This window comes from Paroedura picta, chromosome 1 (genome assembly GCF_049243985.1).
Source record: "Paroedura picta isolate Pp20150507F chromosome 1, Ppicta_v3.0, whole genome shotgun sequence".
NCBI classification, from domain to species: Eukaryota; Metazoa; Chordata; class Lepidosauria; order Squamata; family Gekkonidae; genus Paroedura; species Paroedura picta.
Genome location: NC_135369.1, coordinates 166,516,139 through 166,542,716, shown reverse-complemented (window position 1 = coordinate 166,542,716; position 26,578 = coordinate 166,516,139). Strand labels below are relative to the sequence as shown.

At 41.7% G+C, this 26,578-nt stretch overlaps 1 protein-coding gene across 1 annotated transcript in view; it reads left to right on the top strand.

The window, feature by feature from the left end:
- The window catches only part of CYRIA (CYFIP related Rac1 interactor A), a 75,564-nt gene that overhangs the window by 32,260 nt on the left and 16,726 nt on the right, over window positions 1-26,578 (top strand). The window contains exons 2-4 of the mRNA XM_077311056.1: window positions 1,276-1,311; window positions 21,610-21,689; window positions 26,141-26,262. Coding sequence (XP_077167171.1) covers window positions 21,620-21,689; window positions 26,141-26,262 — 192 coding nt within the window. The 5' untranslated portion in view covers window positions 1,276-1,311; window positions 21,610-21,619. The remainder of the gene's footprint in view (window positions 1-1,275; window positions 1,312-21,609; window positions 21,690-26,140; window positions 26,263-26,578) is intronic.

Below are 26,578 nucleotides of genomic sequence, written 5' to 3'. Positions count from 1 at the left end.
AGCAAAAAAATCCCATTTCGCCACTTTCACTGCAATCTCATACACCCTCATAAGCATGCAATCAGAAGTCATGAGTTTTCCGCCACACTTGCTCTAGTGTGGCGTCTCACTTCCCTTTTCCTCTCCCGAAGTTCAAGGCATCCGTTTGAGTCAAGGGCGGAGAGGACATCTGGGGGGGGATCTCATCTAGGGGCATTGAAAGGTGGGACTGTCAGTCCTCCACCAAGGCCGTCAACAATGGGTTTTATTCCAAGAGTTTGGATGGGTTTTATTCCTAGAGTTGCAAACTCCACATTGGAAATACCTGGAAATGTTAGGGGTAGAGTCTGAAGAGGGCAGGGTTTGGGGCATAATACTATAGAGTTCAACTTCCAGAGTGGCTATTTTCTCTAGGTCAGTGGTTCTCAACCTTCATAATGCCACGGCCCTTTACTACAGTTCCTCATGTTGTGGTGACCCCCAACCATAAAACTATGCAAGTGTTCTTTCACAGAAATTAAACAAAAAAAGACCATTGGCGTGAAGATCCATTGTTCATGATTGTATATAAACTGTTTTTTTCCCCCGGAGTTTCTCAGTTCAGCTCTTCCTCTTGTCCCACCATTCCGATCTCGCTCTTTTCCACTGCTCCAGACAGATGAATGCTCTATCTCAATCTATCCCGGCCAAATTGCTCGTCCTGCCGCTATCCCTGTGAAACGGTCGTTCGACCCCCAAAGGGGTCCCGACCCCCAGGTTGAGAACCACTGCTCTAGGTGAACTCTCTGTTGCTTGGACCTCAGTTGAAACAATAAGAGAGATCCAGCCACCACCTGGAGGTTGGCATCCCTACTTACTCCACTGATCCTTTTTGGTTTTTATATTTATGCCAGTTGTATTATATTTTGGTTATTTTAGTCAGCTATTTTTATGTCTCCTTTATATATTCATTGGAACATATAATTAATATTATATGTTAATTGGGCTTGCAATAAAAAATGGTTCAAAGTTTTCACATCCTGGAATATAGTTCTGTCTGGGGGGGAAAACAAAACATTGTTAGGCAATGAGTGAGGAAGTATTCCTGTGTCTCTCTGCCTAAATCTATTTTTTGCAGTGTCATAAATTTGGCGGATGTTGACATTTACTGCTAATTGTTAATATTTGAAGAGGCCCACAGGGATCTCGGAGCACAGTTCGGAGCTGAATGATGAATGATTTCACCTGGAAGTATACTGTGTATAAATGTGAGTATTGTATGAGACTGTTACTGATTATGCCATTCCATTTTTGCAGATTACTGAACGTCATTCAGAAGTAATACTTTTCCAGGTAAGAAATCGCTCACTATATTGAATGCTTCCTGAAATCATAATTTTAAAGGGTGCATAGTGAATAGCATTATGTGCATTATATTCTACATAGAGATACATCTTCCTCCACAGTAATGTTTTGTGCGGCGCTGTTCACGTAAGGACAACTGCATAGGAATTTGCATTTGGATTTAAATTACTGTTGCCAGTTCTGGGTTGGGAATTATATGGAGACTTTTTTTGGTGGGGGAGGGGGGAGCCAAGGGAGGGTGTGGTTTGTGGAGAGGAGGGACCTCAGCAACAGTGTTCTCTCTAAATTTCCTCCCGTTCTGTGTGGAGTGAGCATGCTGTGTGGAGTGAGCAGAATTCTGTGAGCAGAATAGAACTGCTACAGTCTTAAAACGGGCAATGCAAGACTCTGTGCAGCACCAGGTTGCTGCTGAACTTCCTGTCTTACCGTATGGCCGCTCACACGCCCTCCTGCCTGACCGTGGCTGTGGCCCTGGAAGCATCTAGTTCTGTTTAAGATTGCATTGTAGGTCTCCTAGTTTGTCAGCAGCACTCAGCAACTGGAATGGGTCCTACTGTTATCATACTATTCTACTGAGCAGTATTCATTTATTAATTTTAGAAGAAGAGTTGATTTTTATACTTCCCTTTTCACTGCCTGAGGGAGTCTCAAAGTGGCTTACAATCGCCTTCCCTTCCTCTCCCCACAACAGACACCTTGTGAGGTAGGTGGGGCTAAGAGGGCTCCAACAGGACTGTTTGGTCAGAACAGCACTATCAGGGCTGTGACTAGCCCAAGGTCACCCAACTTGGCTCACCAGATTAGAAGCTGCAGATCTTAACCACCGCACCATGCTGGCTAACTATATCTCACCATTTTTTGGCTTAAATATGAAGCGTTCTCCAGCCTAAAGACTGTATCTCCCATGCAAAAGCCACAGAAGTTTGAGAAATGCTACTTGGAGCATGGTTGGATCCACCCCATTGCTTCTAGTCAGTGCTTGCAGAAAACTGTTATCTTAAAAGCTGAATGGAGGAAACAGCTCATTGTCCAGGGACTTTCCAGGTTTAGTGAATTGACAGTAGCAACAATTGTCCTTGAATGCATCTGACTGCAAAGGAATCTTCTGGAGACATATAGAGATGGGGAGGAAAGAAGGCCAAAGTTTCTCCTTCCTTTATTTTTCTCTTCTGCCAGTGGTGATTTAACTTAGTTCCTTCCTTCTGCTGCTAGAGCAACTCTACTCCAATTATGCATGTCATTACTAGAGTGGGGTTTTGCTGTCTAATGCTTCAGGAAGCTTCTCCTTTCCCTAAGGAGCCGCTGTGGAGATCTTCAAAGGGAATGAAGTCAAAACACTCCTTCTGCCAGCCCTTTCCACCTGGCAGAATTGTCACAGATCCCTCTTTTAGCATCATTGGGTTTGTCCACTGAAGACAGAAGTTTTTCTTTTCTTCATCATGCAAAGGTTTGTTTAGAAATGCCCAGGACGTTGGCCAGCATTCACCTCCAGAGGTTCATTTGAGCTTTAGCGGTTGCTGCTGCTGGCGAAACCCTGTGGTGTTGTGTGTGTGCTGTGTAAGAAAACCACTGCTGTGTTAAACTTCATTAAGTGCTGCTGAAAAGAAATCTAAGGAGAGGCATATGCCTCCCCGGCCCCAGAGAGGCGCGCCTGGCCTCGATCAGGGCCAGAGCCTTTTCGGTCCTGGCCTCAACCTAGTGGAATAAGCTCCTGGAAGAGCTGCGGGTCCTAGCTGGAGTTTTCAGCATTCTGCAGTGCCTGTAAAACGGAGCTCTTCCGCCAGGTCGTTGGATGAGGCTGGGCCGCAAGGAATATCTGCGATTTGAAGAAGAAGAAGAAGAAGAGTTGGTTCTTATATGCCGCTTTTCCCTACCCGAAGGAGGCTCAAAGCGGCTTACAGTCGCCTTCCCATTCCTCTCCCCACAACAAACACCCTGTGGGGTGGGTGAGGCTGAGAGAGCCCTGATATCACTGCCCGGTCAGAACAGTTTTATCAGTGCCATGGCGAGCCCAAGGTCACCCAGCTGGTTGCATGTGGAGGAGTGCAGAATCGAACCTGGCATGCCAGATTAGAAGTCCGCACTCTTAACCACTACACCAAACTGGCTCCCTACCCTACAGGAATTAATTAAGCAGCAGTCACAAATACCAACAGCACCCTCTATCTCCCTCCCCTCTAGAACGGGTTATCTAAGGGTAGTGCAGATAAGGGTTGTGATTCTTTTTGCTGTATCTTGTTTTATTATGCCTGGTATATAGGTGTACTGATATTTTTTACGGGTTTTATTGTATGTTTTTACTAGGGTTTTATATGTTGTGACTCACCTCGAGAGTCCGGCGAGAGGCTAGTAATAAATCTAAATCTAAATAATAAACAGACAAACAAACAAACAAACAGCAGGTTTCCACTCCTTCCCACATGAGCTATTGCCTTGAGGAGCTTATTTTGCTCTTAATAAATTCTAAACAGGGCAGGGCAGTGATGGTTACATTCTGGTTGAAAAGCAATGCTGTCCTGAGCATAACCTATGACAGTGAAGTACTCCGTTCATAATAATGAGGAGGGTTTTTTCCCCCCCGGCATAGGTATCAATGGACAGAAACCGAAACAGATTTCTGTGGAAGATAAATTATACATTTTCATACGCTTTCAACCACAAAAGCAGCGATCGTAAGCCAGAAATAACAGCAAACTGAATCTTGGCAGTGACTGGCAAATACTTTTGAAGATAAAAATCTTCCTTAATGTGATAACAAAAGATATTGAGGAAGGACACTTTAAACTTTCCAGGTTCAAAATCCCAAAGGAAAGGGGCACCAGAGTTTAGGGTTCTGCTACCTGTCCTTACAGTTTTTATTACCATAAATTATAGAATGCTAATCGGGGGAGGAGGTTGTGATTTTAAGGTGCTAACAAGCGTATATTCAGTAGGCAAAGATCTGAAGATAAATTAGATGCTGCCTATTTACATATAAAACACATCCACAGTGGCTGCCCTCTGCTTGAGACTGCTTCTCCCAAGCGTCCCTTGTTCTTGCCATGTTAACGTGACAGCCCTACTTCTTCCATAACTTCTGGATGATGCATATTAGAACAGAAGAACTTGAAACCTTTCACACTTGGTAAGCCTTTTGCTACAGAAGGAAAGAGCTGGGCTAAGATCCATTTTGCATATGCTCTGTTTAGTGAAGCAGATGAGCCAAATGCCCATCTGTTTTCCCTGTATCAGGAACAAGTCTGGCTGCTTACTGTCCTAGGACGTGTTGCCAGAAATGGCCTGGGAGGCACACCCAGGCAAAATTACAAAACAGGATGCTGCTCCATCGTGTGCGAAATGCATCTGTAAATATTATGGACCTCATGCTGGCTGGGGAGGAGAGAGGATGGTTTAGTTTATTTAACAGATAAATTCCGCACAGCACAGAGCGCTGTTGCCTGACAATCAGGGTGCTTCATAAGGCAGCGCTTGAGTGCAGGGAACCCAGGGAGCACGTGTGCATTTTGGGTTCCCCTCTTATTTAATCCTCTCTGCACTGCCGTGGAGTGATGGACGTTTGGGCTAACTCATGAGTTAGCATGAGAATGAAGATTGGATAATTCCATCAGCACAACAGGGAAAGCAACTGCCCTTAAGCACTAACCTTAACATCTTTATTCCCCCTATGTTTTTGTGAATGACAATTGAACCTAAAGGACTGATTTTGTTATTCTAGCAAGAAATTATCCAATCTTCATTATGCTGTGTATTTGTGGATGTCTTTTTGACGCTGTTAACTAATTTACTAGTACTTTTCTCTCTCCTTATATCTGTACCCTTATGATTCTTGTTCCATTGTCTGAGGAAGAGTGCTTGCACACAAAAGCCCACGCCTTGAATAAAATTTTATTGGGTCTTAAAGGTGCTACTGGACTCAGATTTTGTTCAGGATTTAGTTTGTAGATAATGACCTAAATCTGCGTTGCTATGCACTCATGCCAGAAAGTCATGATTGTTGTAGCCAACTCTAACTGCTGAACTTCTAGCCAGAATAAATATTATGCAGGTGATGACATAAACATGCCATATGTGTACATGCAGCCAGATAAGCTGGAATTCATGTCCTGAGAACAAGCATAAAACCATGCCCTGAGTAGAGGAATGGAGCTGGAAGGAGCAGTTTTTGATGCCAGCTGAAAGCCGTTTACTGTGCCATGTCATCAGAAGATAACAGGCACTGTCCAAAGTTACAGACCAAAGAACCCTGTATTTTACAGTGCTGTCGTAAGTGGAGTTACGGCCTTTTCAGCCCACTGGTCAATTAACTTACAAGAGTGTAACTCTGTTTAGAATTGCACTATCAATATCCCCAGAGCCTCTTGTGGCGCAGAGTGGTAAGGCAGCAGAAATGCTGTCTGAAACTGTCTGCCCATGAGGCTGGGCGTTCAATCCCAGCAGCCGGCTCAAGGTTGACTCAGCCTTCCATCCTTCCGAGGTCGGTAAAATGAGTACCCAGCTTGCTGCTGGGGGGTAAACGGTAATGACTGGGGAAGGCACTGGCAAACCACCCCGTATTGAGTCTGCCATGAAAACGCTGGAGGGCGTCACCCCAAGGGTCAGACATGACTCGGTGCTTGCACAGGGGATACCTTTACCTTTATCTTTATCAATATCCCCATTCTTCTTTCATGGCAACAGATTACTGATCCATATTGTTCTGTGCCGACTGTTAAAATTGTACTGATTTTTTAGAACCAGTACAATTATTTTAAGATGCATTTCTGTCTAGCCATGCATCTTTATATAGCACTCGCCAGCAGCCTCCTGCTTTCATGATAATTTTATTTGTATGACTAGCTTGAAAGAAAGCATCGTTTTAAATAAATTTGGGAGGGGGTCTTTATTGCTGCTTTTCTCTCATTGTTAATTAGATTCTACATAGTGTTCTTAAAGTGGTCTAGGGCTGTTAGTTTTTTTGTGCTAACAACACATTTCAGAATCAGACACATTGTACTGTTGATTTTCCTTGAGACCTGTCTACTTAGCTCCAGAAAAATTATATGCAGTGGGATTGTTTTTGAAGGACTTTTATGTCTCTTGTAGGTTTATATTGCCACTTAGTGGATAATTCCCCTAACTGCAATCTGTTTTAAAAGTATAGTGAAGGTCTGTGGGTTGGCTTGCTTTTGTTTATCTGCATGTAATGGAGGGGGACCCTGGTTGTTGAATTTTGTACTCTTCAAATTGAATTTGTATCATAAGAACAGACTTGTTGGATCAGACTTTTATTGGGTTGTCTACTGTGACCTCAAGAGCTTTTCCCCTCTCCATCTCCGCACGTTCAGATCCTATTAGACTCTCCTTGGAGTTTTGGTTCCAAAGTGAGTCACCTTACATTTACCAACACTGAACTTTATTTACCACACTAGAGGCAAAGCCCAGTGCACCCAGGAATGCACCGGGCACTAGGACCCACACCTGGATTGTGGCCTTCATGGGTGCTGGCCACATGGAAAAGCATAAATCATGGTTTTAACATCCTTCTCTCCCTGCTTCCCACTAGATCTTCAGATTCAGTGTGGTGTGGTGGTTAAAGAGTGGCGGACTCTGATCTCAAGAGCTGGATCTGATGCTTCCTCCATGTGCAGCCTGCTGGGTTGCCAACTTCCAGGGGAATAGAGGGGGGGAAAGCAATAATTGGCTGTGCAATAAAGTCTATTTTGAATAAACAGATTTTATTGCACGGCCAATTACCAATTTGTTTCTCAGCTTCTACTTCATGGAATCGACAGGTTTTTGTTTTTGAACCTCTTGGGGAGGCCTGGAGATCTTCAGGAATTACAACTGATCTCCAGGCAGCAGTCTCCATGGAGAAAAGAGGTGCATTGGAGTGTGAGCCTCCTTCCTCCCACCCTTACCCTCTGGATGCAGAGAGGGCAGGGAAAAGCAGTTGCTAATCTGTGTTGGTCCTGGTGTTGGTTCTGCCAGGGGAATTTCACACACACAAAAGTGCATTTCATCTCAAAGTGTTCATCTCAAGAAACAAAAGAAAAGTCCCTAACACACATCCATGCTATTAAACTAAACAAGCACATAGAAGAAGGTAAAGGGTTGAGATGGTGCAAAAGAGGATTAAGTTTTGGGTTCAATAAAGGTTTTCATAGCTACCATCCACTACGTGCAGTAGGTCTGCACAGAAAAACAGCAAAGAAAATCAGCATGCTATGCTTAGTGGCAGGTCCAAAATATCATTCTAAATTGAGCCAACCATGCTAGTTGTATATCCAAAATATATCCTGGGGTTAAAGGTAAAGGTATCCCCTGTGCAAGCACTGAGTCATGTCTGACCCTTGGGGTGACGCCCTCCAGCGTTTTCATGGCAGACTCAATAAGGGGTGGTTTGCCAGTGCCTTCCCTTGGGTAATTAACATCTAAAAATGTATTGAAGAAGTGGAGACTATGCTAACAGGTTAGCCAGTATTTGTCAAAGGAGCCTTAATTGACTCATTGGGAAGCCTCCAGAGTTGATGTAATGAAAAGGGTGTTAGTCATATTTGCATTCTGGTTTGAACATTGGACATTTTGGACCCACCTTGATGGGAGTGCGATGGTCCAACAATTAAGGGTGAGGAAAAGCGGACTGAAGGATGATTTCAAGTGGGACAAGACATTAAAGGGAAACAGTACTTTAAGGTTGAGGAGATTAGCCACCTGCCTGAAACTTTTGATTTCTTTTATCCTCATTGTTCCAGGGTTGGGGAAAGGAACTGATGACCCAAACCTATGTTTCATTAATTGTGTTACTCTGTGATAGTCAGATTCATTTGGAGATGACATGACTACCCACCAGAGCAAGCTTGGCCTATTTCTGAACATGTCTAAACATTTCTGAACCTGTCTAAACAAGCTCTGTAGCCCAGCCATATTTCTCTAAGGCGCACCAGAAATACTAATACAAAGAGATTTCCTTGTTATACAGGAAGCTGCTTCTTACATGCAGGAGGGGGACCCAGGGCTCTACAAGAGGATTATAAAGTGCGGCATCTTTGATAGAAATGTCCCCTACCCCATCCCCCAAAAGCCTCTTGGTTAATGCAGAATCAGAATCACACAGAGCTGGAAGAGACCACAAAGGACCATCTAGTCCAGCCTCCCATGTTCTTGGGGACCTGAAAATCACACATTCCTGACAGGTGCTCATTGAAACTCCTCCTCGAAACTTCTAACAAAGGAGACGCCACAATCATCCAAGGCAGCAAAATCCATCTACGAACTTCCCTTGCCATCAGGAAATGTTTTCTAATATTTAAGTGGAACCTTTCCCATAATTTAAATCCATTGCTCCTAGCCATTGTATCTAATGCTACAGTAAACAGGTTAGCTACCTCTTCAAAATGTCTTCCTTTTACGAGGTTAAACACAGCTATCATCACCCCTTGCCCTCCTCTTCTCCAAACTACACATACCCAGCTCTCTCAGCTTCTTCTCATAAGGCATGGATTCCAACCCCTCAACCATTCTAGTTGCCTTTCTCTGAACACATTCCAACTTGTCAATCTCCTGCGCAAACTCAGAACTGGACACAGTATTTCAGATGTGGTCTAACCCAGTGGTCGGCAACCTTTTTCAAGTTGCGGACCAGTGGGGGGGAGCGGGATCCAGGCGCCGCGCATGCGCAGAAGCCCATGCGCGAAACTGCCGCGCATGCACGTTTGCGCTCCTGGTGGGGAAGCCCCAATTTTCTCTCAGTAGAAGCCTTAACTTTTGTCAGTAGAGGTTTGCCGCCTGTTTTTCCTCCCTCTACTGTGTCCAATCCTCTCCTCCCCCCTCCCGTTCAAGAAAAAAGAAAGAGGCTTCTGCTGTGCTTGGCTGCCCCCTCCCCTTCTGAGCTTCCCTAAGCACTTGCAGAACACTTTTCTGTTTCAGTGGGGAGGGGGGGGAGTGAAAGGGAGACCCGAGTTCAAATCGATCTAGATTCAGCAGGATCCACAATGGAATAAACAAAGTAAGTGCACATTCAGCCCAGGACTGTTCCCAGATCTGTCTGATTGTCTGCAGCATTTGTGCAAACTTCAAGTTGTTAGTTTTAATAGTTAATGTTGTGCGATTGAAAAAGGCCACTTCATCATCTGCCACTGCCACATCTCACAATCAACCGATAGCTGCCATCTGATTGATCAAGACACACCTCAGAAAGCTTATTAGGTTTCATTGGATATTTGGAAGGAGGCATTTCAAATCTGACAAGCTGCCAAGGCTCTTGCTATTTAAATTTTGCCATATGGAGAGTCCTGACAAAATTAGATGCCTGCCTGCGTTGGAATGATTACAGTGAGGCATTGGAACAAATTTGGAATACATGAACACAAAGAAGGTTTGTTTTAATGGAAGCCAAGCTTCTGAGATCAATAATAGCTTTTGATGGCACACAAGGCGGATGTGTTAACATGCACCACTGTGAACGGGATTTTTTTTATCCTTTTGCTACCTTTGCGCATTCAAACAACTGAAAGATTTTTATTCATTTCAGAAGACTGAGTGTAACTATATGATATATATTTTCCCCAGATACATCTCTGCCCAATAGAGTTCCATCTGCACTCTAGGCCCATGAGAACTAAACTGAGATCAGAACTACAGTGCATAGGCTGCAGGGGCTTTCCTGTCAGGGACATTTAATGAGTAGCCCAATAGCACATCAGATCAAAGTCGGGGTGGGGGACATGCCTGGGGAAAGCTTGTTTTGTATATTCAGAAGACTTGTCACATCAAAATCACAAGACATCGTAGTCCTGTTGTATACTGCATTGGTCAGACCCCACCTGGAGTACTGTGTGCAGTTTTGTAGGCCTCACTTCAAAAAGGACATGGACAATATTGAAAGGGTTCAGATGAGAATGGTCTGGGGACCAAGACGTATGAGGAGAAGCTGAGGGATTTGGAAATGTTCAGCCTGAAGAAGAGGAGGTTGAGAGGGGATGGGATTGCTCCCTTGAAGTATTTTTGACAGGTTGTGACTCTTAGAGGAAGGCAGGGAAAGGTTCCTGCTGGCAGTGGAGGATAGGACCCACAGTAATGAGTTTAAACTACATGTAAAACAATATTAGCTAGATATCAGGAAAAAAAATTGTCCACAGTCAGAACAGTTCAGCAGTGGAATCAACCGCCTAAGGAGGTGGTGAGCTGTGGCTGGACAGATACTTATGTTTTTAGGCTGATCCTGTATTGAGCAAGCGATTGGACTAGAAGGCCTGGATGACCCCTTCCAACTCCATCAATCTATGATTCTATACTCACTTTTTTCATCTTTATTTTTTAAAAGTTTAACTTCAGGCATTCCACCTTTTAATCTCTGCAAGAAATTTATTTCATTAATTTATTAAATTTGTATACCTCCCCTGAGGCTCATGGTTGTTCACATGGAACATAAATAATACACGGAACTTTCTTCATAACATAACATGATACTGTTATTACTGAACCCTGACATTGTCTTTGGTGAATTAGGACAACTGGTATTCTTCCACTGCCTAAGCCTTTGAATGCAAGAAATCTTGGGGCAGGAGGCTGTACCCATATGTCACAAACCACAGTTAGTTTGTAATGTGAATGAGACTGAAATCCTTGGGTTCTTTCCCCCACCCTTAGGTCATATGATTCCTTTGATTTCCCTCCATACTGTGGAATCACAGTAGATATTCTGAGGCACTGAGTGTTTTGGTGCCTGAATGCAGATTCCTTAAGAAACGGGAATGTGTGTCTTTCTCAGTTACTGAGATCTTAAAACTATTATTTAATCTTAGTGTAGAATCCTGTTTACTGGGAAGAAATAACACCTCATCCCAACTTGCTAAAGTTCAGTGAAGGGCTTCCCAAATCAGGATGTTTTCAACCAAAGCTCTGCATGCAAGGGGAAGAAAGAAAATGTGCATAAGAGTAGGAATTTGAGGCTTGTTCATTACAGGAATGAATACAGGTGTTTGTTATGTCTAAATAGTGCTTTGGATATGGTATGTGTGTGAATAGGCAATAGAAGAGACTTTCCTCTTAGTTCCTTCTGTAGATCAATTGTCTTATAATTGATGGATTATTCTTATTTGAAGATAATTCATTTGAGACTTTCTAAGTTTGCGTTTTATTGCTGAAGTTATACATTTTATCACATTTGATTGGGATGAAGTTGCCAATATAATATGGGAGGTACTCAAAAATGACTAAAGCACGTGTACGCTTTTGTTGTCAGACTTCGGACTTCAATTGCGTCTTGAAAATTTTGCAGGATTTAGTTTTTAAATGGTAATTTCTCAGTGATTTTCTCCATCAAACAGCAGAGGGCAATATATAACCAACTAAATCCATTCTGAACTAGTCAGTCTCCCCCCCCCCCCCCCTTCATGTGAAGCCATGTTGAATGAGCAAATGTCTATAGAGTGGTCTGCGATTTTTAAATGTCTCCTTCACAGGAAATCCACAATGTAGCACTGCAGGGTTGTCCAAACAACTGCACAATGTCCACTTTTGTGCATATGTTTAACTTTGCTCACATCACTGGACAATGTCTGTTTTCTTTTTATAATAGGTCACTTCAGCCACGTGCATCTAGTATTAGCAAAGAAGCAAATGATATTTACTCTAAAGGGGTGGGTAAGATGAATCATGGGGTGAATTTGCCATGGATTAAAATTTGCAGGTTTGGAGCAAACAATCTTTAATAGAAAAGTCAGGCCTTGTATGAACTTAATTATCTTAACAAGACATTGCTGAATGGATTTTATTGCTGAATTGAGATCCATTTCTTAAACATACCTTTATTTCCATTTTACAGCTTTTGACTTGCAATGTCTGCTTGCTTCTTTTTTCAGAACAGTTTTTAATCTGTTGCTGGATGGTTTTTCTTTATTGCCAGACGAGCCATTACTGTGCATTTTGCAGGCAGCCAGTCTTGTTATAAAGCACAATAAGAATTTTTGCCTTTTACAAATGGATTGAGCAGGACTGACTAATCTTAAACTTTCCTGTAGTTAAACCCGATTGATGTGTTGCCCAAACCTTTCTGCTGTTACAGCCAGGACATAATACAGAGGCGATACTTTTCTGCTCGTTAATATTTGTCTGCATGTTATGTGATCTGTTCACTATTAATAATAATATGTGTTATATAGTTTGCGATTTGATACATACATTCCATTCTTTTCCTTCTGGAATGGCAGTGAATTACTGGAACTGTATACTACGTCAGCAGGATGTACCGGTTAAGGGATTTTTTGAACAGGTAGAACAGGTGTCTTTTGTTGAGTCCTCTTTAATTAGGGGAGGCCATTGCTTTCTGGTGCAAGATTCCTGTTCATGGTTGCAGTCCTCTGTCCTTAAGAGTAAGTCCCCATTGAACTCTGTAGGATTCACTTAAGACAAAATATTCCTAGAATAGATTCAAATGGGTAGCCGTGTTGGTCTAAAATCAGAGTCCAGCAGCACCTTTAAGACCAACAAAGATTTATTCAGGGCGTGAGCTTTCAAGTGGAAGCATTCTTTGTAAGAAGATCATAGTCTGACAAAGAGTGCTTGCACTCGAAAGCTCGCGCCCTGAATAAATCTTTGTTGGTCTTAAAGGTGCTACTGGACTCTGATTTTATTATGCATAGAATGTGAGTGGAAAAGATTCAGGTCCCTTCTGCTGTAACTAGTGTAAGAGTTTGGGATCATGTAGGCCTTAAGGTTTCCTGTAATTTTTCCAGCTAATTAGAGGGTTTGTGTTGATTCATCCATACTGCCACCAGCTAGCATTCATAGAGCAAATTCATTCATTCATTCATATATTAGCAAATCTGCTTGAAGAAAGCTATTGGATAGCTATTCAAACATGCACATGTATATACACATGCCAGCGCACACACAGGTTTCGTTCCTCTGGTTTGTTTATTTTATTTATTTCATTTATACCCCCCTTTCCTCCTCTGTAGGGACCCAAACTAGCATACAACCCCCTCCCCTTCTCCATTTTATCTTCACAAGTAGAGATGTAATAGTTGCAAAAAGTATAGAGGTTCAGGGAAAAACAAAACGTTGTCCCCCTTTTCCGTTCATCTTGAACTTATTTTACAGATCTGACAACATAAAATGCATAAATATAACTTGCTTGGCATATAAAGTTGTTCTCTTTGCCGTATTGTTGAAATTTAAATGTAAAAATGTCTTAATTCTCTTTATGAAAAATTGCAGGATTAACCAATGTTTGAGAAACTGTTGCAAGTTGCTGCACCTCATGATACCATAACACAGGGGTAGTCAAACTGCGGCCCTCCAGATGTCTGTGGAATACAATTCCCAGAAGCCCCTGCCAGCATTTGCTGGCAGGGGATCCTGGGAATTGTAGTCCATGGACATCTGGAGGGCCGCAGTTTGACTACCCCTGCCATAACACATCCATCCTTTAGGTTTTCCTATATGATAGGTAGGGAAACATTAAAGTTGAAAGTAGAAAACAAATTACGTTGTAAAAAAAGTAAAAATGATTTTTATTAGACAAATAGTGTCTCATAGTCACATCATACCAACAAATTTGGATAGTGAGTTAAACTATTTAACATTGAAAACACTGAACTCTTTTATAATGTATTATGATTATGATTAAAATTGTAGCATATTACTAGTTGCCATGAATATGTATATTTAAGGGAAACCAATTCTTGAAAATGTTGTACATATGTACAATATTAATATTTTTCCATGCTTTCATAAATTTCCCTCTTCTTCCATCAAAAAAATCAAATGTTCTCAGACTTTTTCATGTCAAACAGTAAAAAAAAACCTTTGCCTTAAGAAGCACATTACTGATCCTAAAAGAGAAAATATAGTCCCCCTCCTCCAGTGCTCTCTGAATTGTTTCTAAAAAAAATGAAAAAGTCCTCAAAAAACACCTGGAACTCACCTCCACCTTCCTGAACTGTTCCAATTTTTGTGTGTATGAGCCTTCACATCGCTACTTACAACAACTTGGTGAGGTAGTTTAGTCTGAGCGTGTAACTCCACCTAGCAAATTTCCATCACAGTGTAGGGTTTCAAAACTGGGTGTCCCAGTTCCTCATCTAACCACTACACTCTGCTGGTTTATTTATTTATTGAATTTCTATATCGCCCTCCAAAGGAGCCGCTGGCTAGACATGATCAAACCTGATATAGGGATGACCATGAACCAACTAAAAGAAGCAGTCAGAGACAGGGATGTGTGGTGAAAACTTTCCTATAGAATCGCCGAGGGTCAGGCACGACTGAATGGATAACATCATCAGCATTATCATATTGTCCTTTGAAAAGTATTCAGCTGCTCTGGAGTATAGCGGCTAGGCATTAACTAATCAAAGAAATCCTCTTACACTAATGTAGAGTGACTGTACTGTCCCATAGTATGGATCCACAAAATATTGGTGCTTATTCTTTAAAGCAGTGATCCCCAAACTTTTTATCACTGGGGACCGGTCAACACTTGACCATTTTACTGAGGCCCGGGGGGGGGGGTAGTCTTTTGCCGAGGGATGTCACCACTGCTGCCTGAGCCCCTGCTCCACTTGCTTTCCCACTGGTGCCCCTGACTTCCCGCCATCCGCTGGGGGGTGCTGCCAGCAGCAGCTGCACAGTGCCATGCTGAGGGGGAGCCCCAGCCATGGCGGCCACTGGAGAGCACTAAAGGTGAGCCGGCAGCAGAGTGGCAGGGCACCCCCGAGGCAGCAGCCGGGGAAGAGGACAAGGAGGAGCTGTGGCCCGGTACCGACTGATCCACGGACTGGCACTGGTCCCCGGACCGGGGGTTGGGGACCACTGGTTTAAAGGACTAAATAACTTAGATCCTGATTACATAAAATAATTCTTGTCTTCTTTGCTCTGAGATCATCTGAAGGTAGTGTGCTAGAATTCTGCTGTTATCAGAAGAGTCAATAAATAGATAAGCTGTAGAGCAGCTATCTCCAAAGTGGTGTCTGTGGACTCAATAGCCCCTGCGGGGTCTTCCTTCTTTCTTCAAGCACCTGTTCCTCAAACTAAAGGGGCCAATCCTGGCTTTCTTCCATTTTATCAGAACAGGAGGGGTTTCTGAAGAGCCCTGTCTACAGGGAACTCATTCAGAAACAGCTAACCCACCATCAGAGGACACTTAGCTTAAAACCACCCAGATGGCAGCCATTTTGTGATTGGGCCCAGTGTCTGTTTGTGAAATCCAGAAAGCCCCAGAAGTTCAACAAAATTAAGAATCTGGAGCATTCTGTGTGGCCAGTTTCCTGCCAGAATTAAGGAAAATCTTTTAAAAACAGAATTTAGGAATATTTGTCTCTATTCTTGATTGGTACATATGTTAACTTTTTAGACATTGGAAACTATTTTGGTTTGTAGTCGTATAAACAGGACAGTATTGTGGCGTAGACATATTAGACGGCAAAAGCTTTCTTAAGCCAGAGGCCATTTTATTAGATTAATGATTGATCAATTTAATCCTTTGTCCTGAGAAACAGGGAAGAAAGAGAGAGAAGCAATTCCTTAAACTAAAGACTCAAAAGGCTAAGCAGTGCAAGAATGAATAGTTGTTATGAGTCTTATTACTACACAGGGCAAAAATGAATTAAAAAATCCACTGAAAGGAACCTGAATACGTGTTGGTGTCACCATGACCTGCTCTCCCACTCCTGCCTAGCAGCTCCTGGTGATGCATAGGCAAAGCAAGATACATTATGTAAATAAACATCTGAAGAGGAACAATTACTTTCAGCTGTGGGCTGAGCATTTTAAAGCTATTTAGCTGAGTTTTTGTTTGATACTTTAATTTTGTAGGCAGCTTTGGGAAGTCAGTTAAAAGAACCAAGTATGGTGTGAATGCCTCCAGGCACTCAAATAACTTAGTTTGGGTCATAGGCCAGATTCCAGTCAGACCCTAGCTTTCCCTCTTCCTGGTTTATCCTTATAAGAGAGGGGAATATTGACAATGATGGCTTGTAGATGTAGAAGCTTCAGGATCTGAAGAGCTGTGAACCACTCATGATGGAACAGTTAAGGCATAAAGATTTTAATAAGTAAACTCTAGAAACTGAACCTGGAACAATATGGTAAAATTTCCCAGTGCTTCCTAGGCTTAGTGGATGTTCTTGTCCATGCTCATGGAAGCATCCAGGCTTTGAGCCTGAAATCTGCACTGCTGTGAACACCTCCCTGCTATAAATACTAGGGATGGGCATGAACTAGAAAAATGCAGTTCATGTCAGTTTATAGATCATGGCTGAACCGCAAACCAAATTGATATGGGGATGGGATTCATTTGTGAACTGAACCGGTTTGTGGTTTGTAGCCCTGCACACCTCAGTCCCTTTCATTGGGGTTTGTAGAAAGTCTGAAAAACAACCTGTTCCCTACCCCACAGCTGTTTTTATGGCTTTCACAGGGAAAAGAATGCAGGAGATTAAAGAGACTCAGAGTCTCTTTAAACCCCTGCTATCTGCGTTTTCTATGAAATCTCATGAACTGCTTTAAAAGTTCATAGAAGTTTGTAACGGTAGACAAATTTGTAACAAATTTTGCATTGTGGTTCGTTTTATGCCTGTCCCTAATAAATACAATCTTGCAGTCCAAAGAACCAATGCAGGAAGTTGACAAGGTTTGACTAAATATATTTGAGAAGAATCTTTATTAGAAGAGAAATAACCTGAGACCCTGTAAGAACTTCTCTCTTGAATCCTGAGAAAAGTCTCCAGACTGGCATCTTTAGTAGGATATCTTATAGTTGCCTTGGCCAGGCAAGCCTGATCTCATCAGATACCAGAAGCTAAGCAGAGCAGTATTTGGAAGGGAGACAGCCAAGGAATACCAGGATCATAATGTCGAGGGAGGCAGTGGCAAACCACCTGCAAATGTCTCTTAGCTTGAAAACCCTCTGGGCTTACTGTAAGTCAGCTGTGACTTGAGAGCAGAAAATAAAAATCATACAGTCAGCAAATTGTGAAGTTCTCATCTTGGCATTTGCTGACATCCTACTCTTCTGGTCCAGTCTTTTTGATTTGTTTACTTGTTTAGAAGAGGACACCTGTAAATGTTAATCCTACGTTTTTTAACTGATTAAGTCCAGTAGAATGAAAAGATAAAGCAAAACTTACAGTGAAAACTACCCTTGTTATACCTTTTCAGATTCATAATTATTATCATCGTCTTTTCACTAATTTCTGTGTTTACATCATAGCTTTAGATGAGTTCAGGCATATTGATGTGGTTCTTGGTTAAGAGAGTTCACACACATACAATGCTTCCTGTTGCCAAGGGACAGCATTTTTAAATGATCAAACTCTGGTGCAATTTAATTCTTCAACCATAATTTGTCATTGCTTTAAATAACATTTAAAGCCCTGAATGATTCCCAGTTGGAATAGCTTATACTTTAATGCGCTGGAGAATATTTTTCTTGGAACACCCATGGCGGGAAAGAGCTTGGCTTCTACAAATTAGTTCAGAATCATTACGTGCTTAATACTGTACCTGTTGTTTCTATGGATCTTTTGCACAAAAGCGGCTTACGCCAATTTTGCTCGCTGGGGGAATGAAAGAAACCAATAACTGTAGATGGCAGGTCTGGGAAACTTAATTTAAAATTTAGCTTTTTCAGGATTTTATTTTTGAAGCAATAACATATTAAAGGATTCCAAAACATCAGCAAGTTGCTTGTGATGTGCAAGTGCTAACTTGCATTTTCCTTTGATTTGTATTGCTCTTTTTACTGTGTGGATGTCACATGGCAGTATTCAATTCTTTGGGCCTTCTACAAGTCTTATCTTAAATGAATCCATGTAAAAATGAAGAGTATCCGTATCTCTCTGTAATGATGCAGTAGGGCATGTTTTAGACTTCTGGTCTTGTACTTGAATCTTACATAGTCTCAAAACTAAGTCTTACTAAATTCATTACATGCAGGATTTTTGCATAAGGCATTAATGGTTTCCTCACTTTTTGCTCGGAACAGGCCTGTGAGTTATATTGGTTCATTGTCATTAAGTGACCTTCTTGGTTGAACAAGGATTTGAAGTCTCTTAGAACCTGGTTCAGCACTCTGAAAGCCACACACTAACTCTTAGCCCAAATTATTGAATACCGAAACGTCAAAATGACCTCCAAACTTACAGGGCTATCCAATGTGCTGCTTCAAGCTCTATATTGTATAGTTTAAGCACATGTGTTGGAAAGTTCACCCTTATTGTTTGAGAAATTAAATTTGGAAATGAGGAAACAGAAACAAGTAAACCATTTTCACATTCTTTTTGCATTTAGCAAATCACAAAGGAGTGAGAAAGGAATTGTAGAGGAGCTGGAATGGAAGGGATCCCTGCCATGTGAGCTGCCCTTGCCAGTGAATTCCCTGCCCAGGGGCCTCCAGCCCCTGAGTCTTGGGGCTTCTCGGGAGGGCGCCTCTCCCCTAGATCAGGGGTAGTCAACCTGTGGTCCTCCAGATGTCCATGGACTACAGTTTCCATGAGCCCCTGCCAGCATTTGCTGGCAGGGGCTCATGGGAATTGTAGTTCATGAACATCTGGAGGACCACAGGTTGACTACCCCTGCCCTAGATGACAGAGCCACCCGGCCATGACCTCAGCCAGGTTCATGCCACACTAAAAGCTGCCTGTGACCTTTCCGGGTCCTGGGTTGAGGGAGAGGACAACTGCAGAGTTCTTCCACCCCATCCCGCTAGTCTAGCACGCATTGTATTCCTGAATGCAACGGGCTTGGCCCCTAGTTGCTATATGAATGAGGGATGTCATCTGGGGATAGAGAGTAAGCTTTCCCAAAGCACATTCCTAATTTGTTAACTATTTCCATAAATTTCCATAAATAACATAATAACGTAATTTATTAACTGGCTCCATAAATTACATAGGATTTTATGTTTTGCATTTTATATTTGGACCAACACAGTCATAAATGTCTTCCCATAGATAAAGACACGGACTATAAAAGGTCACATTGTGGAATGATGGCTAATACTTACATCCCTTGTGACAAGACAAAATGAGGAGGATGAAATTTAACAGCACAGTTAAATAATGCCGCTTTCCCCATTATGATAAAGAAGTGAACTTACTGGTACAAACAAAAACAAATGACTGAAATGAGTTGACACATTGTCCCTGAACGCCTAGAGCCACAAATCTTTGTGAGGTTTTAGAATACTAAAAAAAAAATACGCCAGGTTATGATTCTCAGGTGATTCAGAGGAACAGGATAGCACAGTCCCTAGGTTGCACTTAGGAGCGATCTCCATGGAAGAGAGTGAGATGAAATGCTCAAAGCTCTGGTTCAAAAACATCATAGATAAAAAGCTGCTTGCTAGCATTCGGTCTTCTGAGAGAGGATCCTTGGGCTATAGTAGAGAAAATACCTGTGGCATTTGTATCAGCGTGCTGTATGTCTCTCTCTTTCTCGTTGACATTACGGAGAGGTGCAGGGAACCACTTCATGTTTCTAGTTCCTCCCCCAAAGACTTCAGCAATGGTGCCATCTTATAACAGTGCACTGCACAAAACTCAAGGCCCTTTTATAATATCTCAGTGTGTAACCATATGGCTGTTGCATCCAGTTTTAAAGGTAAAGGTAAAGGTACCCCCTGTGCAAGCACCGAGTCATGTCTGACCCTTGGGGTGACGCCCTCCAGCGTTTTCATGGCAGACTCAATACGGGGTGGTTTGCCAGTGCCTTCCCCAGTCATTACCATTTACCCCCCAGCAAGCTAGGTACTCATTTTACCGACCTCGGAAGGATGGAAGGCTGAGTCAACCTTGAGCCGGCTGCTGGGATTGAACTCCCAACCTCATGGGCAAAGCTTTCAGGCGGCTGCCTTACCACTCTGCGCCACAAGAGGCTCTTGCATCCAGTTTTAGATAGCATATAAGCAAACACTATGGCACATTATTTTTCCAACCTTATAATGCCTTCGAACCGCAGAGCGTTTTTGTTAGCCAGTCTAAACGTGCTTCCTTCTGTAATGGTTGAAGGCAGGTATAGGAGAACTCCCCTCAATGAAAGGATTTGCAGGTACTGCCATCAGTTTGCCATATCATTCTGCGATGTGAGTTGTATAACAACAAACGTTCTGACTTGATCTCCTCACTTTTACCTTTCCCTAATGGCTCAGATGGCAGGGCTCTTGAATTGCTGCTTATTGGTAATTGCTCAGAGACCATTGAACAGGTAGCCATATCTATAGTAATGACCCACAGGGTAAAGAAGTAAACGTCACTGGTTTTATCTTTTTGTATTTGCTGCTCCCTTGCCTGCTGTAATTTTCCTTACAGCTTTTTAGATTTGTATTACAGAACTGATTTGTATATTGTTTTGTATTGTGGATGCCATTATATTGTGGATGCACTGTAACCTGCTGTGGGCAGGTGGATAGAAAGGTGGTTAAAAATTTTAATATAATCAAACTAGAATCGAATGTATTTCATATAAACCTAAATAACTGGTCTGTACTTATCTTTCATTAGAACTGCAGTGCCAAAACTCTCATATACACCGTAGCATTCTTGAAATCTCTGAAATCTGTTTAACCAAAGGCAATAGTATGAAAGAAATTAGCATGAACAGCACTGACGATGATACATCTACCTTACTACTTGGGAGCCAGCTTAGTGGTTAAGAGCGGCGGCTTCTAATCTGTAGAGGCGGGTTTGGTTCCCCACTTTTCCACATGGAGCCAGCTGGAAGTCCTTGGGCTAGTCGCAGTCCTGTTAGGGTTGTAATCACAGAACAGTCCTGTCAGAGTTCTCTCAGCCTCACCCACCTAACAGGGTGTCTGTTGTGGGGAAAGGAAGGAAAGGTGATTGTAAGCCACTTTGAGATTCCTTTGCGTAATGAAAAGCAGAGTATAAAATCCAACTATCCTTCTACTACTTCCAGTCATCTGAAATGGCGTCTTGTTCCCAGCCTATGTAATTAACACAATTTCTGTGTATCATTTGGGTTGCTTGGGGTTCCTCCTATTATCTCTTGGGGTGGATCCTACCTCTATCCTACCAATCCGTTGAGCAGAGTTTGAATGCTTCCTCAAATGTAAGGAGACTTCTTCCAGTGGAAGGCCAATTAATGTAGAGGAAGGTTTTTTAGGCTGGTGGAAAGCTCTTTGGATGAAGGTTGGATCCACCCACTGGATACTGTTTGCGCTATTTACTACATCAGAGAAGTGGCATTGTTTCAGTGTGCATGAGAAGAACAAAACATGTCAATCCTTTGCTTTTGTCAGTGTTCTAATTGTGTAGATGTAACTCTTTATGGTTTTGTTGCCTTCACTAGGTTTGCTGGTATGGGTAACCTTCTTAAAGTCCTTTCCAGGGAAATTGAAAACAACCCACATTTTTTCCTGGATTTTGAAAGTAAGTTCAAAGACTGGAATATCATTTCCCCTGATTTAGGAAAAGATTGAGAAGGAATGTATAAGCCTGATTTGCTTTAACAGGTAGCTGTACAAATGATCGGACTTAATGCTTTTACAGTATTTATTCTCCCAGAGCACTTTTCCTGTTCCCTTTCTGTTTTTCAGGAACTGAATGGGACTCTTTTAAAAGTTCTCACTTGCACAGAGTTTGATCAGAGGCCAGTGTCCCCCCCCCCCCCATTTTCTTTGAGACTTAGTAAAGTTTCCAGCCTGGCTTGCATTCTTTTCTCATTTTAATTCCTAATGAATTGCATGCATCAGTGTATCAATGTATGGCAATACAGCACACACCACTTACAGCTTCCCAATGTCCTCTCAGATAGCTAGCTGCTCAGATAATCCAAAACCCCAATACCATGCTTCATTATCATCAACATGAATTAAAAAGACCAGCTAATGATCTAATGCTGCCATATTATCTGGGAGCTTTTTGGGCAGGAGATTGCTGTAGTTTTCTTGTTTGGCTACTAGCATTTAAATTTGCGATTAGAACTTCTGGAAAGTGGGTTGAATCCAACCAACTTTTCTGTTCGTGAAAAAGGGAGTGTCCTCTTTGACCACCAGAAATGGTATGCTGAGGATCATGGGAACGGTGTGTATAAAACCCATGGGTGGTAGGGGCTGTAGTAGGGGATGTAAGCAGGTGAAAGAAAGTGAAACATCTGGATAGATCCAGCTCAGTGATTACATTCCCACATGAATTGTATCCGAAAGAAGCAGAGTGGGGCAGCCTTCAGTTTTCCTCTCACTTTTGTATGTACAGATTGATCATTGTAAGTGGTCTGTGGTGTATTTTAAAATGATTTATAAGCAAATTGCTTAAAAAAATTAAAGTGTTTGCTGTCTTGTGGATGCAAGAAAGGGGAGGGGAAAAGGTTATACAACATAATTGTGTTGAGAAAAATCATGTAATACAAAATGTATAAGAGAGAAAATATCTTCCCTTACATCCCCTTAATTATAATTTTAAGGTATTATCTATAATATACAATAGTTCTTACTTCTGTTGGGGTATGATTGTATTCAACATTTTAAGTTTAAGTTTCAAAATTTTTATTTTGACTACACCATTAGGTTCATCATTACTATTTATTCAATATTATATATTTTGCCTCTTCTACATATTCATTAGAACCTTTAACAGATTAAAATATATATCAGTGTGAAAAAAGATCTATTATATATCTCCTTTCAAGATATAAGATGTTACATTTAAAACAAATTTTAATTCTAATTCTATTTCATTACCGTACATTTGTATTTTTAGACTCTTTCTCAATCTAAGTTTATCTTCAACTAGCATAGTGCACATAGTACACATGCTCCAGCTCTCCACAAATTTTGTAATAGATGTTTCTCAGCTGGGTTGTTAATTTTGCCATTACTGCATATTCAGCAGCTTTATTTTCCCATTCTTCTAAACATGGATAGATGTCTAATTTCCATTTCGCTAAAATATATAAGTAGTTCTAGTTGCTCTCACCATGTATTTGAATATCTCTTTTAAAATTTTAATAATTTGTTAGGCAGAATACCTAATAGCATGCTCTTAGTTTCCATTGTGAATTTAAACTTTAATAAGTTTCACTTTTAAGTGGATTTCTTTTCCAGAATATTTTTGCTTTTTTACCATTCCATAGAAAGTGCCAGCATTTTCCTTTGTAGTTTTTATCTGCTTTCTCAATGTCTTCCCCAATAGCTTTTATTCATCCACTACTAATTCTATCTTTAATAATAGATCCAACCAGCTTCCCCAGTATTGATGTTAGACTGACCGGCCTGTAATTTCCAAGATCTCCTCTGGAATCTTTTTTAAAGATGGGGGCTGTATTAGCTTCCTTCCCGTCCTTGGGAATGGAGATTTTAGAACTAAATTGTATAGTTTTGTCAGAAGATCCAGAAGTTAAATTTTCATGCATGCCATCTAGGCCTGGTGAGTTTTTCATTTGCCCATCAGTTGGAGCACCTCATGACCTCAGTCTGAGTCAGGTCTTTCAACATCTTTACACCTACAGTGATGCTAGGCCACAACTCTCATCCTCCAGCATGTGAAATGATTTTGTCATGTTGAGCACAATTCCCCTCGCAAGAGAAGACTGAGAAGTACGCTATCATCTTATCCATACACTGATATTTCTATAAAATCAGAGCTTTCGCGTGCAAGCACCCTTCGTCTGATGAAGGGTGCTTGCACTCGAAAGCTCATGCCTTGAATAAATCTTTGTTGGTCTTAAAGGTGCTACTGGACTCTGATTTTATTGTGCTACTTCAGACCAACACGGCTAACCATTTGAATCTATTCTGATATTTCTAGTTTGTGCTTGACTAACTTACCCTGTGTGTAGAACAGGCAGGACTTTTGAGAAGGCTACCTTGGAGGAAGCCTTGAGTCTCCTGCCTAGCAGCCTAAATTTTTCCTCCAGAGCCACAATACTACATTTCCCCACATCCTTGGCATCAACATGTACCCTAACCACTGGCTCTTCTCCAGTACTCTCTACCAGCCTGTCTAGACCAGGCAGGTAAATAACATTGTGGCTAGTACGCAGGTTTGCTACTGATCTATCTACCAGCCTAAGCATACCATGACCACTGGATCCTTCCCAGCATTGTCTACTAGTCTATCTAGACCAGGGGTAGTCAACTTGTGGTCCTCCAGATGTCCATGGACTACAATTCCCATCACCCCCTCCCAGCGTTTGCTGGCAGGGGCTCATGGGAATTGTAGTCCATGGACATCTGGAGGACCACAAGTTGACTACCCCTGATCTAGACCACATGTAATATCCAGTGCCTTCCTACCAGGAGGCAAATCCCTAGGCTCACAGTACACAGGTTCACAATCCATATGTCTACATGCCTAAGGATCAAACCACCAGCTACCAGGAGCTAGTTTTGCCCTTCTAGGCTTGAATTAAAGGGAACCCTAGCTAAGTAGCTTCAGTAGTTACAGGGGATATCTGTCTGCTTGTCTGTTGTAAGAAAAAAAAACCTTCTTAAAAATGTGAAAATTAGCTTTATTTTTTAAATTTAGTTTAAAATTGGACCTCCATTTTAAAAAACCCTAGCTGCATTTTTTTTTGTCGTTTGTTTTCCTTTTTCTGTCACAAAAACCTGCCTAAAGCCTTATCTGTGAACTCACTATCTCTCGTCTCTGATATTAATACTTTAATCTTCTATAAGTGTAATAAAGTTTAAAAGTGATATTAGAGTTTATGGTAGCTCTGTGACCTCAGTTTTAATCTTTATCCTTTGTTTGACCCTCTGTTTAACCCTTCACGTACTGCAGTAAAACTAGCCTTACTCCTCTAAAATTAGAACAAAACTAAAATTAGCCACATCTGAGTATTTTAAGCAGCTACAACACTGAGAAGTTACAAAATATTGGTAGCTCAGGGTTGTTGTATTAAAAAAAAAAACATTTGCTCTCAGTTTTTAACCCTTTTCACTTAGCCTGTCATAATAGAAATTTATATTAAAATCTACATAAATGTATCCTTGCTTTTTAGTTTTCATTAATTTGGTCTACTTATAAATATACTTGATCTTTACGGTCTTTACAAGCAGTTTCACTTAACTGTTGTCTTTTTGGGTTCTCCTCCCCCTTCATCAAAATCAATACAGCTGCTGTGACTATAATCTTAAATAGACGAGCATATGGTTATCAAAGGGCTAATTCCTGCTCACATACACAAACTGTAACTCCATATTCCCTCTTCATGTCACAAATCTGATGCCATACGTTTTATCTCATGTGGTTGCTGGGAATTCCGTGCTCATGCTGAAGACCACTGTTTTGTATCGTAATTCTCACCTTTGAGAGTGAATAGCATTTGAAACCAAGATTTCTGCCCTGTTATGAGAGAAGGGGTGTATCCTTTTTATGACTTACTACAGAATAGTATTCTTGGATACTTCATAAAGGCACAGGTTATGTGAAGGCAGACTTGTTTGAAACTTTGGGGCACACTGCATTTACAGAGGAATGCCTGAGACTCCTCCAACCTTGGCAGGAACCCCCTCCTCTATACCCTCTGCCTCCATTAAGGAAAGTGAAAATGTTGAAGGTTGTAAAAGACATGATTGAGAGAGTTTAGTAGCCTTGCCAAATCTTGGATTTGTTTGCTTACTTATTTCATTTGTATCCCTTTCTCTCCAATGAGGAGCCAAAACAACTTACATTATTCGGCTCACAGCCATTTTATCCCCACAACAACCATGTGGGCGTAGATTGCTCTGAAATTGTGTGACCGGTCCCAAGGTCACCCAGCAAGCTTTCCTGGCTTCATCAGACTCAGTGCACTATTATTAAGTGAATGTGATTATTGTTTCATGCTGGTTCATGCAATCTACTGCTTTGAATTGTCTGCTTTCTTATGTCATGCCCAGATGCTCAGCCTACAGAGGGAGAAAGGGAAGTATGGAACCAAGTCAGTGCTGTGTTACAGGATTCAGAGAGCATGCTGTCAGACCTGCAGTCCTACAAAGGAGCTGGACAAGAGATAAGAGATGTATGTTGATTGCAGAAGAAGGATCCACATCACTCTGCAGTATTTTGCATTCCACTCTGTTGTTGTTAACTGTGTGTTCATGATTAGGAATAATTAAACCAAAAATCAGGAGATAATTCCTGATTTAGTTATCCCAGCCTTTCTCAGCTTTTTTTACTGTTGCGAAATCTCTGCAAAATTTGTCAGGCTTTGAAGGACCCCAGAAGTGCCACGATCATGCAGAATATGGTTGGGAAGCATACTTATGTACACACCCACCTGTGGCCCCTCCCCTTCCCACCCTCTCTAGGCCCCTCCCCTTCTAATAAATTTCCTA